The following is a 15929-nucleotide window of genomic DNA, read 5'->3' as shown; positions in this document are numbered from 1 at the left end:
ACTTGCCGAGCGGGAGAGCAGGCGCGTGCCCACCTAGCCGGCACAGCGTTGGTGGTGGTGACTGGCTCATGACTAAACTGCCCTGCGGGGAGCACCTGGCGCTGGGGTAGTCGTCCCTGCCGCACCGTGTTCATGTATCTCCCTGTGCTCCTCCTTGCCCCTTGGCTCTTTGCAGCACCTCCTCGCGTGGGAGCAGCCCTGCCTCTCTGCGCTCCTCCAGTGCAAACGAGTGCCTTTCACAGCTCTTTTCTCACCCTCCCCCGTCCCGAGGGCTCAGGGGCTGGATACCGTGCTGAGTAGCGCTTGCCTGAGCGAGCAGGGCCGTGCCAGGGTGGGAAGCCGCGCGTGTCAGCCAGGCCCCGCTAGCCGCAGCTTCCAAGGGCCGCCGCGGCGCCCACGCGCGGCCCGGGGCGGGGCGCGGAGCTCCGCCCCCACGTGCGCCGCGGCGCCGCCCCCTTTTCGAACGCCGGCCGCGGTCGCCGCGGCAACGCATCGGGCGGGCGCGGGCGGCAGCCAATGGGGCTGCAGCGGGCGGCCAATGAGCGGCGGCGGGAGCGAGATTTAAACGCGCGGCGCCGCTCGCCCCGCTCCGCTCGGCTCCGCTCGGCTCCCCGCGTCCTCCCGCCCGCTCCGCTCGGCTCCGCGTCGCGGCCATGGCGCTCAGGGTCACCCGGGTAGGTGCGGCGGCCGCGGCGCCCCGGGCCCGGCTCCCTCGGGCCGGGCGGGATGCGGCTCTGCGCTCGTCCCTCCCGCAGCGCGGTGCCGGCCCGGGGGGCGCAGCCCGGCGCCCGGTCCCGTTCCCGGGGCGCCTCTCCCCCATCTCTGCCTCCCCTTGCGGGGTGCAGCGGTTTCCCTTTCCCGCGGGACGGGGGAGGCGCAGCGCTCCCGCTCGGGCCCGTCTTCCCTTTCCCTGGGGGACGGGGTGGGGGTTGGGCTGGAAGGGGGAACAGCCGCCGCCAGGCAGGGTGCGGGTGCGCAGCGCTGCGGGTGCCGCAGGGCGGCCCGGCCCGGTGCGGCCCGGCCCGGTGCGGCCCGGCCCGGTGCGGCCCGGCACGGGGCGGGGGCGCGGCCCCGCTGAGCGCCCTCTCCCCGCAGCACACGCGGACGGCGGCCGAGGCCGCGGCCAAGAGCAGCGCTCCCGCCGCCAAGCGCGGGGCTCCCACGGGCGCCAAGGCGCCGCCGCGGCCCCGCACCGCCCTGGGCGACATCGGCAACCGCGTGGCGGCCGAGCCGCTGGCGCAGCCGCGCGCCGCCATCAAGAAGCCGCCGGCGGCCACCGAGAAGGTGGCTCCGCGCCGGGCACTCAGGGCGGCCGCCAAGGAGGAGCCGCCGAAGACGCAGCCGCCGCCGCCGCCGGAGCCGCAGCCCGCAGAGGTGCCGCAGCCCGCACAGGTACCGCAGCCCCGGCCCCCGGCCGCCCCGCCGCGGCCGCCCGCGCTCACCGCGCGCCTCCCCGCAGCCCGAGGCGCCCTCGCCGACGCCCATGGAGACGTCGGGGTGCGCGCCCGCCGAGGACGTGCTGTGCCAGGCCTTCTCCGACGTGCTGCTCCACGTGCGCGACGTGGACGGCGAGGACGGCGCCGACCCCAACCTCTGCAGCGACTATGTGAAGGACATCTACAGCTACCTGCGGCACCTCGAGGTGCGTGGCGGCCCCGGCGCGCGGCTCGCACCCTTCACAAGCACAAACAAGCGGCTCCTCAGCTGCAAACTCCCACGTACCTGAGCAGCCCCCTGGCACTGCTTGTCACACCAGGCAGCAAACAGCACACGCTCTCACCAGTAGCCAGTGAACTGAGAAACTTCACCCTGTCCCAGCCCCACATGGTTCCGTTTATCCCAAGTGGCACTGCAGATCTCTGCAATGCCCAACCTCTAACTGCCTGGCTCTCCTGTTAACCCCCTTCCTTCCACGCAGGAGAAACAAGCTGTCAGACCCAAGTACCTGGCAGGCCGGGAAATCACGGGGAATATGCGAGCCATACTGATAGACTGGCTCGTGCAAGTGCAGATGAAGTTCAGGCTGCTGCAGGAGACGATGTACATGACGGTTGCCATCATCGATCGCTTCTTGCAGGTGCGTATTTCCCATAGGTGTCTTTCCCTCTCAACTAGAGCACCAGTAGCATCACACACAGCTGGGCTTGTTAATCCCAACAAAGAGTAAAGTCCCAACAAAAAGGGCTTTGTCTTGAACTGCACACACTGTCTACCTGTCTCAATGAGAAACAGTGACTGGACTTAGCAAAGCTCTTTATTTCTCTTCCTTTATCTCAATAGCTTGTCTGTAGCCCAGCAGAGGTAATGAAATGCCGTACAGTTAACTCTGGCTGTGCAAGTGCATAGGAGGAAACTTGTACTGACCACTTTGGAAAGCTGTGTCTGACCCGAGTCACTTGTGCGGTCTCACACAACTCTGCTCTTTCCTGCTGCAGGACAACACTGTGTCCAAGAAGACGCTGCAGCTGGTTGGTGTCACAGCTATGTTCATTGCCAGCAAGTATGAAGAAATGTATCCCCCCGAAATTGGGGACTTTGCCTTTGTGACGGACCACACTTACACCAAGTCCCAGATCCGCCAGATGGAGATGAAGATCCTGCAAGCCCTGGACTTCGGTCTGGGTCGCCCCCTGCCCCTCCACTTCCTGAGGAGGGCTTCAAAGATCGCAGAGGTAATGCCCACAGCAGTGACAGTGCTGTCACCATGAGGACACAACGCTTGTTGGACTCTTGCGGATATTGAAATCTTTGGTTTGAGTTTTAGAACAACTTGGGACCTGAAGAAACAGCTCAGTCTGAAATGCACGTCCTTGTAGACCCTGTAGGCCTTGCTTTTCTGCTCACTCTCACTCACTAGCCCAGCCAAGCCAGAGCTAAAACACCTGCCTGGTACCAGGACAGGATTGCCAGGCTGCTGCTGAGGGTAACAGTCCCCAGCTACAAGCAGCTTTGCACTAATCAGAAAGGCTTGCTGATTAAGCCACTTCAGTTTCCAGCATATAGTTAGAGAAATGTCTGCTAAGGGAGTATTTCTTTTGCTGGATGAAACGGAGGCAGTGAGCAAGTTATCCTTGAAAGAAATTTTGCCTGGGGGACTACACTCAGTTTGGATTTATTGCAGGTGGACTTGGAACAGCACACACTGGCCAAGTACCTGATGGAGTTGTCCATGGTGGACTATGAAATGGTTCATTTCCCTCCTTCTAAAACTGCGGCTGCTGCTTCCTGTTTGGCTCTGAAAGTTCTTGATGGAGGCGAGTGGGTAAGTTGTGCTTGTCAGGCACTGTCTCGCACAGGAATCGGGGCAGTAACTGTTTCCTGTTGGAAGCCTGCAGCTGTCCCAACCCCATGAAGTCTGCCATCTAACAAGCTCCAGTTGCTCCAGCAGCACTACCTTATGGTGGCCTTTTCTTTCAGACACCAACTCTACAACACTACATGACCTACACTGAGAGCGATCTTCTTCCAGTCATGCAACACATGGCAAAGAACATAATCCTAGTGAATCGGGGCCTCACCAAGCACATGGTAAGTAAGTTCCTCCTGGTAAAGATGGGCCGGGCACTTGGCTAAGTGTCCATACGTGGCTGTGACTTAGTTGCTGATGCTCAAAGCAGAGCTGCTAGCTTCAGCTGAAGAGTCTCTGTGTTGTCAGAGCAGTGGAAGCTGATATATACTTAGTGAATCCCAAACTTGTTCTGGATGCTGGCATTCATTTGGCCTGGCCAGTATCTGGAGGGTGCCAGGGGAGTGGTGTGTTTATGATCAGGTTAAGCTTAATCTAACTTTGTTTTTGCAGACAATCAAGAACAAATACGCCAGCAGCAAAAATGCCAAGATAAGCACTATTGCACAACTCAACTCTGCTGTCATACAGAATCTCGCCAAGCCTCTGGCCAAAGCATCGTAACTCCTACACCACCTTGGGCAGGATGTTGGCACCATGTGCCACTGTGTACATAGTGTATCTTATTTGTGTGTTTAAAGCTTTTAATAAAGCATCTTGTTGCCTTTTACTTTTGCTGTGCTTATTTCAGTGCTTTGGGCTGGTCCTTTCCCTCCTGCAGCTGCTGAGTCCGTGGGCTGGCTCTGCTCAAAGTGCTGCCATCGCTGCAGTGCAGCTTCAACGCAGTGTTGCTACTTAATTAAAATGTCACTAGGAGACATGCAAGAGCAAGAAAAAATGAGTCTGTGGGGGCCGCACTTGCTTGTCCCAAGCTGCTGAAGCTTTTGTCCCACTTCTCTCTGAAAATAATGCCGGGCTCCGGCGCTTCCTGGCGGGCCCAGTACAGCTTCGGGTAACGGTCCTCATGTGGGGCAGCTCGGGGCCGAGCTCAAGGGCAGGAAGGCTCCCTGGCCTTGGGGCGGAGCTCAAGGGCAGGAAGGCTCCGGGGCCCTGGGGCCGAGCTCAAGGGCAGGAAGGCGGCTGGGCCCGCACGGCTGGCGGGGACGTGGCTCCCGCTCCCCGCATAGGCGGCACGAGGCCCTGCGGCTCCCGCCCCCCGCTCCGCCGCTAACGGTCGCTAACGGCCGGGGCCGCCTGGCGGCCGAGCGCCGAGCCGCCGATGCGGAGGAGGAGGACCGCGATTGGTGGCGTTGCGGCAGCCCCGCCCTCCCAGCCCCAAGCAGGCGCTGGCCGAGCTCGCCGATGAGCGCGCGGGACGTTTGAAGGCTCCGCCATGGAGCCGGCGGCGGCGACGACGGGGGAGGCCGTGCCCGAGGCCGAGGCCGAGGCCGGTTCCACGGCCAAGCTGGACGTGCTGACGCTGCTCCGGTGGGCGCGGCGGGGCCGGGGGCTGCGCGGGCGGGCGGGCCAGGGCTCGGTCTGACCGTTGCGGCCTTTCCCCTTGGCAGCCTGCGGGAGCAGATGAAGCAGCAGCTCATGGAGTGCAGCACTGCGGCCCAGGCGGGTAGGACGCCCCTTCCCGGCGCGCACGGCCCCTGAGCCCCGATTTGCCCGAAGCCCTCGTTGCAGCAGTGATGCATTCAGAGCCTAAGCATCCGGCTGCGTGCTCGTGACGTGCCCGTGAAGGCACATTGCAACCCCTGCCAAGCTGTCTTCAGTATCGCCCACCTCCTCCCCCTGCTCGCCTCCGGTTTTTCCTTTAGACCCCTCTGACGTTCTGACAAAACTTAAATACAGTAACGGCTTTCAGGAATCTGATCAGCTGGTGTTTCAGGTTTTCAACACAAAGTGTTAGATAGCAATACCAATTAAACTTATTTCTTCTTGTGCCTGATTTGTTTCCATTATGTGTCTTCTCCACTGAACCAGCTAGGAAACTCTGGTTACATGCAGAGCAGGGCTGTGAACTTGCTTTGGCATGACCAGAAAGTGCTAAATAGGAATATATTTCACTGATTATTTCTCCAAAACAGCTGATTGGCAATGCAGCCATACTAATTGCAAAAGAGATGCTGAGGCGTGGGGTTAGGGATAAGAAATACCTTGTCAGTGTAGCCATCCAAGTGCTTGCCCTTTGTATTCTGTTAACTGGTTTTTAGAATTTCCTGTTATGCTATTTCAGTAATTGCTTGCTTTGCAGGTGAAGAAAGTTTTCCTGACCATGTCATAGAAGAAAAGCTAATCAAGAGGTAAGTCAACTGATGATTTCAATCTTCTGACATAATTTAAAATAAAGGAGTTGGGAACTGATCTGGATATTCTTTTCTCCTCCTTTCTAATGAAAACTCTAGATGAACTATCAATAATTTGCAAGAATATAATGTAACTAGAGGAGTTGAAAGGATAACATGGGGAGGAAATATTTTATACAACCTCCTGATATAATCCTGTATCTGATGTGGTTTCTAAATCTGCAATCCCTTTATGTAACAGTTAAAGTTAAATAACATAATTCCATATGTCTAAGTATTCCTGTATCAAATAATTCATAAGTTACAGGCAAAGTTCTTATTTCAGGCCTTGAGAAAGCAAGTCAAAACCCTCAAGAGTGAGAATGCTTTTAAAATTTCCTTGTTTTCACACTGCTGTTTTTGTTTCAGTACCACAGAAGACTTGGAAAGAGAGATGGAGGAAGTAAAAGTCTCCTTCCAAAACAAGACATTGGTGTTGCAGAGGCATGTATTTTTTTCCTGTTTGTCTTGGGCTTTCTCTGTTTGTTTGTTTGTTTGCATAAGTTTCTATCATGGATGTACACGGAAGTTGGATTAAAGTAGGATTTCAAAATGCTGCAGTGCGTGTTACAAACATGAAAGAACTAATTAGTACCATTGAACCAGCAGGAGTGAAGGTGGAGATACCATACAGAACAGCAAAGGACACAAGTTCAAATGCACAAATCCCAAAGATCCTGCAAAATTGTCAAAGGCTGATCATATATATCACTAGGCATAGTTGTTGGTTGTATTTTACAAGTAGCCATGAAAAGCTAGAGATTGTAGGTGCTGTGTATCTTCTGTGTTATGTAACTATCTATTTGAATTCCTGTTTTTATCCAACTTCCCTTCTGCAGTTGTTGGGATTATTGACATCTAAGGTATGTTTGGCAAGTGAGAAATGCATTGTCATGCTTACAAAGAATGACTAATATGTTCTTCTAATCCTAAGAGCTAAAAATATACATTTAAGCAGTGTGATATTTACAATTGAGGGATATTTTAATATATATTTCCAATGTGAAAATGATCATAAACTGAACATTGGCAATCTCTTTTTCAATATTTATCTAAATTCCATTTTCTTAGTTTCTTATTAATTCACATCACCTGTTTTCTCCACACTATGCAGGATGCAGCTTATAGATGCCCTGAGAAACAAAGTGAAACAAGATGATGAAGACTCGAGGTAAGGTATTTTGGGGGAAAGGATGGCCAAAAAGAAAGGAAAGGAATTGACACATTTGAATGAAACTCATTTTGGCGTTGCTTCATTGCATCGGTTAAAAACAAGTGTTCTTCTTCTAATTTTGACTGGATGATGCACATGATGCACACTTTTTGTTTAGAATCACTATGATGAAACCCCATATATCTGCAGTGGTTTTAATTTAGGTTTTGAACTAACCAGTCTTTGTTTATAGAGACATTTGGGCTTGTTTCACCCAAACCTACTAAACTCCATAGGTGTTTAAGCACCCCCATAGGTGTTTGTGTACCAGCTCCATGATCTTGACCATACCTGCTGTGGAATGCAATCACATTTCCTTTTCTCCTTCCTGCTTTCAGATTTAAGTTGAGACACAAGACATATTTTTGATGTTATATGAGTTTTTCCCTTCTTTGGACTTTGTCCTTAGATTTATGCTGATCATCTTGAGTGTAGACTGTATACAGGGCCTTGTCTCTCTTTAATTGTCTTCTTTAGTCACTTAATGTCTTTGAATAAGAACTGAAGATTTTGAACTTGTTTGAAATTACCTGTTCATCTCTCAGCCAGTATGAATGGATGCATTTGAAGTGTAACATGAGAAATATAATTTCTGTAGGAAACATAGCAAAAGATGCTCTATACCCATGATATCTCTGGTGCTGGCCAGAATTCAGAAATTCCAATTTCTTTCTGGGGTGGCTTGGCTACCTTGGTGCGCAGTGAAAACATACAGCTTGGCAATGTTAGAACTTAACTGAAACACTGAGGTGGAAATAAAGAGAATATTTAGCCTCTAAAGTTATACCCAGTCTCTTAAATCTGCCAAAGAAAGGGCATAGTTTTGCAAAAGTAGAAAATAAAGTATGCTTTTTAATATGTAATTTAAATACATTGATTTATTTTTATATATATCATGACTAAATATATAATTTTTATATACTTATTTTAAATTATATCTATTTTAAATAACTTTTTTCTGTTAAAATATTTGTGCTGTTTGCATATATTAATAGTCTTAAGGTTGTGCAAATCTGTGTTTTCTTCCTTAGACTGATCTTGGAGACTATGAAACACATAATACTGCTCAGCACATCAATACTCGAATCTCAGCAGGTAAGTGGCAGCCATCCCCTGTCTCGCCATTGCACTGGCCTCCTTTCCTCTGTACAGCCAGGGGGCACTTTGAAAGTCTGAAAGTAACAGGAATGCAAAAGTCATTTGAAGTTAAATATTTGGCTAAATCACACAGTTACTACTGGTAATAAAATTATTGAAATGCTTGTTTAAAGGGAGTATGCAAAAGGTCTGCTTCTAGAGCAGACTACTTTATGAATTAAATCAGCATCTATCAGTGTTAATTGGATTAATTATTGGATTAATAATTATTTTCTTGTAGCAAGCACGTGAGATGGAAGAGAAATTGAATGATATTAAAAGGAAAAGACTCAGTAAGTGTGTTAATTAAATGAGCTTTGTTTTATATTTGAATGTGCAGTTTGTATTTTAGAAGGTGCTTCTTGAAACAATATTAACATATGAAGTCATTGTGAAACTGAATACAGTTCTGAAACTTCTGAAAAGAGTTGCATGAAATATGTTTAAAAAAAAGAGCTGGCATGTTTGCTACTTGTGGATGAGACTGATGTGTTAGAACAGAGATACAAGAAGATACTCAAAAGCAATGTGGTTTAGTTTCACTATCTAGCGTGCACTCCCCAGTTTATTATACCTCATTTAGGGTTTTTTAGAATGAATTCATATTAAATCAGTCCTATGACACCTAGGTTTGGGTTTCTGTGAGATGGCACCTTTGTGAATGTTTGAAGACTGAGAGGGGACTTCCCTACAATGAGCTTATGTAGTAATGTATGCCTCGATCTTCAGTATGCCGGTTAGATTAGGTCAGTAATTGAATTTAGATTTTTAATTTGCTTTTCAGAATTTACTATGGTAAATATATTTTTGAACATGTAAATATTCACTCGCACTGCGGTGTGATTAAGTCTGTCAGCAGTTTTAATCACTTCTTATTTTTACTGTGTTTGTTTCATCAGTAGTAAGTGCTGTACGTGTGCAGAGCAATAAACAAATGCAATCACATATCTGTCTTCAAAGGAAAAATAAGCCTTGTATAGTCAGAAATAAAGGAAGAAAATGCTAACAGCATTTTTTTTAGTCTGTGAGATGTCTCTTAATCACTCTTAAGACTGATTTCCTAAGGAAACTGGAAATATTCACATCGTCCATGTCCTTTTAATGACCTTGGAACTTGGTTTGAAAATGAGCAAAAAGGTCTTAAACTTCTTCAACTATAGAGGTTGTTCCAACTGGAGATAAGGTGTAGGACAGATGTTCAAATTAGTGTCTGACGGAAACATAGGCAATGAACACAGTACTTTCTATTTTGCCAGCAGCCAGGGAACCAGTTTGTATATATAGAAATGAGATGTCACAGCACATGTTGGCTTTAAGTGGAAGAAAGAACTTGAGGTAACTGGAGGGAAGGGATGGGGTGAAAAGTTAGGATTGTTGCAGTGGAAGTGCCTTAGATGTCTGTGGGAAACAGGGTTTCTTTAGTTCCACTGCACACAGACCTATTTGTTAATGTTCTGTTTTCCTAATAATGGAATAGTACTAAAACAAGCTGGAGGAAACAAACTACTACAAATTCATACTACAATGAGAAATCAAAAGAAGGAACTGGCAAACATGGAAGTGGGTGAAATGCTGGAGAAGATACGTAACAACTTACAAAAAGAAAAGGAGATGACAACATTAATTCAAAATATTTTCCAGGTAATGAAAACATGCCACATATGGAGATAATTTTACTGCTTTAAAGACTGAACATATGGGACTGCCCCAAGTCATTGTTCAGAATAATTATTTCTAAACCTTAGAAACAATCTATCAATCTATATTTACTTTTTCCACCTAAGATACAGAAATGATGCATGTCCTAGAGGAATGACTGTCACATCTCCCCACACCAGTTTTCCAGCAAACTGCAGCTGCAACTCACAACTTGCAAATTTATCCACAAATGGCTTATGAAATCCCAGTTAGTTTATTAAGCAAAAGATAGAACAGGAAAAGACAGAGTTTACTTGAGGGCTTTTTGGACCAGGTAAAACCAGTCTGTAAACTTGTGTAATCTGAAGAATTTCAAAAGACAGAAACACCCAGCTGTTTCTGTATTGCATGCTATATCTTCTAGTAGTTTGCAGTAGAGTTTTTTGTTTGTTTGTTTGTTTATTTTCCTAGGTATTGACAGTAAGATCGAAACTAATACTTCCCCTTCTCCCTGTTGTCCTACTGCCTACTTCAAACACTGCTGTGATTTTCAGGGAGTTCTAATGCAAAGTTTAAATACAGGACTCTTTTTCAAGATTTCAATAAGAATAGTTGTTTTTAAAAGCCTTTTTTTTTAACCTAATTTTTTTTTTTTTTTTGTAGAATATCATAATCGGAAGCAGAGTTAACTGGGCAGAAGATCCATCCTTAAAGGCAATTGTTCTACAGCTTGAAAAAAATGTGTCTTTTCTCTGAGTAAGGAGCAATGATGTTTAGTTTTATATTCATATTATACAATGATGTTTAGTATGTTTTATGTAACTGACATACTAAATTTGATGTCAACTAACACGTGTTATGAAAACACATTTTAAGATTTTGAAAAAATACGTTTTTGGGATATACTTCTTCTCTTTAGAGATTCAGAATGTGGCCATACAACTCTTTGAAGTGCTATTTAACTGCTGGTATATACCAAATGTTGGAACACCTAGTGAAACTAACTGAAGAATTGATTCCTGGCTGCTCTATCCCCGCTCTGAAATGCGGCAATACAGCTGTATGACCAGCTCTTATGTAGAAGTGGGCTTGAACCGAGGTTGTGCCACTCGCATGCAGCCCAGCTACTGCGTGTGAGAGAAGCTCTTCCTTCCTTTCAGTGCAGGGAGGCTTTGCAGCAGAAGACAGCAGCATCATCCAGCCCAGCAATATGGGAAGTTCCAATGGCAAAACTTAGGTTGGCAGTATCTGCATGGATTTTTTTTTTTCCTTCTTAAATCTTTTTTTTTTTTTTTTTTAACTCTTAGGTGTGTCCTTTGTGACTATGCCTCATGATGCTCAAGACATCCGTGACAAGATAGAGACTATAGATTCTGTCTCACACGGCAAAATACGTCCGACCTAGAGAAAAATGCACATAAAATGGAAGGTGCTGCTTGATGCTGTTAAAATTATTCAACAGAGCTGTATTTTAAGTCCTTGACCTTCCTCTTTTTACTTTATGGTAGAAGAAAGTTGTTATGGCAGATCATATTTTGTGTAACGTTTCGGATTAAAACGATTTTGCTTTTAGGGGTGAGTGTCTGATTTCAGCAGGCAGCCCGGCCTGGCCGTGTCCAGCTCCAGTACCCGCCCGTTCTTCCCTTCGCCCTTGGCCTCGCCGCCGTTACCCGCGGCCCAACGGCCCCGGCGGCCCCGCCCCCGGCGGCCCCGCCCCGCGGCCGCGGACACCATGGGCAGCAAGATGGCGGCCGCCACAAGGGTCGTTCAGGTAACGGCGCCGCGGGGCTCGCGCGAGGCCGCCGGCCCGTGGCGCGGGCGCGACGGGCCCTGGCCCTGGCCGGGACGGAGGAGCCGCCGCTTCCCCGCAGCGGGCGCGCGGCCGGGGCTGCCGTGACCGCCCCGGGCAGGAGGCGGCGGCGGAGGCGCGTTACCCGCTGTGACGGGCTGCGCTCGCCTCTCCCCGGGGGAATCCGCTGGGTTTTGAGGAAAAACCGCAGCCCGGCGCGCGGCCGGCGTGTGCGCAACACCACAGCCACCTCTGGATACCGGGCCTTTCTTACTTACACCTTTTCCAGCGTGCGCAGTGCAGGCAGCTGAGCGAGCACACAGAAGCCCCACACCCGTAGCAGTTACACAGCTCTCATGATAAAACTCTGCAGCTCCTTTTTTTTTTTTTTTTTTTTTTCCCCCACTGTTACAGCTGCTTCTGCATGGTCTGGGATTGCTGTGAGCAAAGTAAAGGTGCCCTTATCCCGGAGCTGGGCACAGGGATGAAGGAGTAGTGTTACAAGTGGAATTTTTCCTTGGACAAAACTAAAACAGAAGTACTAAGCTTGTCAAAATAACGGCGCACAAAGCAGCACTACAGCAGTGATCAAATAATGTTATGCTTTCCATTGCATTGTTCTTCAGAAATGTATTTTCCTGTGTTCTCATATCTTCTAGGTAGTCAAGCCACATACTCCCTTAATTAAGTTCCCTGACAGAAAAAGCATCCCTAAACCTAAAAGTAAGTATCTGCTGTAAAGATATAACCTGTACAACTTAACTTCACATTAAATGTTTTATGTAAGAACCAGGACACACTTCCCCCCCCCCCCCCTTTTAATTTGGATTAAATATTTACCCGCTTTTGAGCGATATTTCTAGAATGGCTCTTTGACACTTGCATTCCAGACATTACAACTGTGGGGGGAAAAAACAAAGTGTATACATGTCTTGATCAAGACAGATTCCTGTAGATTTCCAGTCTTTTCCTGCTCCTGATTTATATATGAGATCAGATTTTCACAAATACTAATATCTGCTTCTGCTTGACATGTTTCTGTCAAAGTCACCATGAGAAGAAACCTTAGGCATTCAGTGATGTTTGTAGAAATCATGTTGGATTTTGCTCAGTCCTTTCCTCAGTCCTGACTAGAGTGTCTGTGGCATTTCATATCCTGATTATAGCCATGCCACTCTGCATTTTAAGAAATGTTTTCCAGTGCTATTAGTTAATACTAAAGAAAAAAAGTAATTTCTTTGTGCTCTTTGACACATCCATTTTTATACCTATAGCTATGTTGATATTTACAGCATATCAAGCGATTATATTCACATAGAAGTTATATGAGCTGGATGATGTCTTAATATTCCATTTGAGTCAATAAAGCATTTATAACTAAAATAACAGATGTCTTATGATGCTCTGTTGCATTATTCTCACTTTTTAGAAGTAATGGCTGGTTTTGATTCTTTTTTTTTGGCTCCTTACCTATGCAATCTTTTTTTTTTTTTTTTAATATTCCAGTCAAAGTTTTTCTACTCTTTAAGGATCTCTTGTGAGCAGAAAGCTTTAGTCAGATGAAGATTCACTGTTTCTACTGGTGCTCACAAATGCAGAATGGATAAAAACATGTCGATTTTAGATTTCAGAAACCTCCAGACTTTGCATGCTTAATTTTACAAAAGAATATGAAGAGTAAGTATTTTGTAAAGAATGGTTGGGAGCAATTTCAGTTAAGTGCTTGTATTTGGAGGCATTTTTAATTTAAAAAAGAAGAAAAAATATTTGATACATGAATATCATGAATATTCCACATATTTGCTAGAGTGCTTATCACACATGTTTTAGCTCTTAAGTTTAGTTTATCTCTTATCATCATGACATACCTGCAGTGCAAATCAGCTGCCACTTCTGCCTCGCTGATAGGTGTTGTCAGGAACTGCCTATTTGTGGTAATTCTTGGTCAGAATTCTGTACGTTGTGCCTAGTTAGGTCACCTGCACCCCCTTTCCTGTCAGTTTAAAAAACATGTCCATTACCTCTGCTTCTTTTCCAGCCGTGTCTCAGACAGTAACATACAACAGGGAAAAAATCTAGGCAAAGCTCTAGCCATTTCTGTGGCATGTAAAACAAACTCAGCAAAACTATTCATGTTTTTCATACATAAGGAGTGTTATTTATTCTCTAGGAGAAAAATGCAACTTATACCCATGACTACTAGCCAAAGCTATTTACCAGCTGGGTGCCATTAAGAAGTTGGCAAATGGCTATATCTCTGATTATATTTAATGTTCTCTCTGCTTTCTGCTCTAATTTCAGTTCAGTGGCTTCACCCCATTTCTGGTTTTGTTCCTTTTCATAGTCTGTCTTCTTCCTCACTGTTTGGGCCTTTCTCTGTGTTCCTGGACTGACCTGCCTTGTCAAGTGGCTAAACCTTCTAGCCAGAGGCCTGGGAGCATTTAAATAATCATGGTGCTGTAGGACTCGGTCCTGCCTGGTGCAGTAGCTGTGTATGGCCTGGGTCTAAATAGCTGAGGTCTAAAGTTCTTCCAGGGCTGACTCTGGCACTGACCAGACGCTCACTGACCTTTTATCCTCTGTTCTCAGATCCTCAAGCTCAAGATGGCTTTTCTAATGTGAATTCCTTACACCTAGCTCTTGGCCCACAACTGGGAACTGTTTTGTGTCCCATGTTTTATTAAGGGTTTGATTGCTGATGCCCTGTGTCTGCACATCAGTAATGGATTTTGACATGCTGCCATCTACTGATACTAAAAAAGGTGCAGCACTAAACTGCATCTTCGATTTCATAGCTGTGAGCTTTATGTTTCTGTAAGCATCTACCCCTTTTTCACCTGTCCTTATAATCACCGTAAGTGGAGCCAAATACCATCTTAGCGGGGAGATATTTCTATGTACTCCTCTCTTCTGATACCTTGCAGATAAAATGTGCTTTGTGTGTCCCCAAATACAATTTCCCAGTAAAAGAGTTAAGAGTATGTATGGTTTGTCTTCTGCTCCCACATCAGTATTTCTGACACTCAAATAGGATTTCTTCTGCTTTTAGAATGTTTTCAGTGTGCTCTTGCTATCTTTAACAACAATGAAAACAGATTGTGGGAAGTTCATACTTGATTAAGTATTTCTTAAATAGGAAGGAGGAAAAAGCAATTGTCAGTAACTGGTGGCTTTTATTGGCTGCTCATGTAATGAATTGTGCGGTCTTAGTATATTTCTGTAAATGGTTTCGCACGCTGGCTTTCAGTGCAGGAGTCGCTACAAGCAAGTGTGCCGTCACACCACGCTGCCAAAGCGCAGGAGCCCCCGGGAGGCCGATCGCCCCCCTTCCAGAGTACGTCCCCGGTCAGCAGGGTACAAGGGGCGCCGGACACTTCCGAATTAGCAAGAACCTTGCCCCAGAAATACAGAAGGAAACTTATGTCAGAGGAGGAGATCGAATACATTCAAGTAAGTTTGTTGGTGCATATTCCTGTGTTATGTTATTTCTACATGTTCTTTAAAGTTTCAGATATGGCATGAGGTTTGAATGCTTGTTAACTGTGTGCCTGGAGGTTTCACACCTTTGATGCACAAGAAATGATGCACAAGAAATAAAATGTTTTTTTTTTTTTTTGTAGTAGTAGTACACTTCTAGCTTAAGTTTTCTGAGAGGTAAATTCTAAAAGATTTGTTGGCAAAATAATGAATTAAGGAGCTGTTTCATTTCTTGTAGAGATTCTAACAGCTGACCTTGCTTTTGCTTTTACTTTGCATCTTGAAAATAATAAAAATAATTCTGAAACTCCTGTAAACTACTGCCGTGTTTATGAGACCTCTCTAAAAGCCACAATTCCTCCAAGTATGGGAACCAGGAATCCAGCTAGTTATTGTTTGCAGATATTAGTATCTTTTTTGTATTCGCCCTGAAGTGAAAAAAAAGTTATTGATTGATGCTAATGCTTTGAGACCCTGTGCATGGCCTTTTATAATTAAAAATCAATGTCTCTATTATCTGTAGTAGTGCAAAACAATGTTTGCTCTTGATGTATCCTCCTTTTTGTAGAATATATTTGATTGTCTATTTTACAGCGTGGAGGTCCCGAGTAAGCGTGGAAGATAGTTTGTTCGCCGCTGTTGAAGAACGAAGTATTCTATTCACAATGAAAGTATCTCCTTAATGTTACAAATGATTATATATAAATAGCTTTAATGAATACCCCGTCCGAAGGGTGAGAAGGTTGCCACGTAATGCACTATTAATGTGTGAGTGCGGGAGGCTTTCTTTTAATGGCTCACCAGTGAAAATACCGGATGTTTGCACCATTAAAATATTTTTCTAATCAGCCATGCTACCACCTTGGCAATAAAGCTGTCTGGAGTCGCTTTCTTCTGCATGTAAAGACCCGGGTGTCTCCTCCCTAGGGGTGATCTTGCTAGTGGGAATTTTGTTGTGCCGGCGCCGCCTCCCGCGCGCGCCGCTCTCGCGAGACCGCGGCGCTCTCGCGGGAGGCGGCGGTGACGCCGGCGGTTGCC

General features: G+C 46.6%; 4 protein-coding genes across 4 annotated transcripts in view; all 4 read left to right on the top strand.

Annotated features, from left to right (window-relative positions):
- The first annotated feature begins 1359 nt into the window (after positions 1–1359).
- CCNB1 (cyclin B1) lies at positions 1360–4016 on the top strand. Its single transcript, XM_026035860.1, has 7 exons — positions 1360–1392; positions 1460–1642; positions 1919–2077; positions 2436–2672; positions 3122–3262; positions 3418–3528; positions 3800–4016. Exons 2-7 carry the CDS (start codon positions 1484–1486, stop codon positions 3908–3910), a joined length of 918 nt encoding a protein of 305 aa, XP_025891645.1. The 5' UTR covers positions 1360–1392; positions 1460–1483; the 3' UTR covers positions 3911–4016.
- A 712-nt stretch (positions 4017–4728) lies between these two features.
- On the top strand, positions 4729–11197 carry CENPH (centromere protein H). The gene is made up of 10 exons (XM_026036758.1): positions 4729–4774; positions 4855–4910; positions 5547–5595; positions 6007–6081; positions 6752–6808; positions 7882–7945; positions 8229–8280; positions 9465–9628; positions 10289–10381; positions 10933–11197. The coding sequence occupies exons 2-9, from the start codon at positions 4868–4870 to the stop codon at positions 10379–10381; spliced, it is 597 nt and encodes a 198-aa protein (XP_025892543.1). The 5' UTR covers positions 4729–4774; positions 4855–4867; the 3' UTR covers positions 10933–11197.
- A 160-nt stretch (positions 11198–11357) lies between these two features.
- Positions 11358–15788, top strand: MRPS36 (mitochondrial ribosomal protein S36). The gene is made up of 4 exons (XM_026036770.1): positions 11358–11396; positions 12074–12137; positions 14662–14864; positions 15486–15788. Exons 1-4 carry the CDS (start codon positions 11358–11360, stop codon positions 15501–15503), a joined length of 324 nt encoding a protein of 107 aa, XP_025892555.1. The 3' UTR covers positions 15504–15788.
- The window catches only part of CDK7 (cyclin dependent kinase 7), a 14391-nt gene continuing 14018 nt past the window's right edge, over positions 15557–15929 (top strand). Inside the window, exon 1 of the mRNA XM_026035464.1 lies at positions 15557–15562. Coding sequence (XP_025891249.1) covers positions 15557–15562 — 6 coding nt within the window. The remainder of the gene's footprint in view (positions 15563–15929) is intronic.

The sequence above is a fragment of the Nothoprocta perdicaria genome, unplaced genomic scaffold (assembly GCF_003342845.1).
Source record: "Nothoprocta perdicaria isolate Ctin4 unplaced genomic scaffold, notPer1 scaffold_1, whole genome shotgun sequence".
Lineage (NCBI taxonomy): Eukaryota > Metazoa > Chordata > Aves > Tinamiformes > Tinamidae > Nothoprocta > Nothoprocta perdicaria.
Note: the sequence above shows the minus strand (reverse complement) of the source record. Positions and strands in the feature narration are given on the sequence as shown.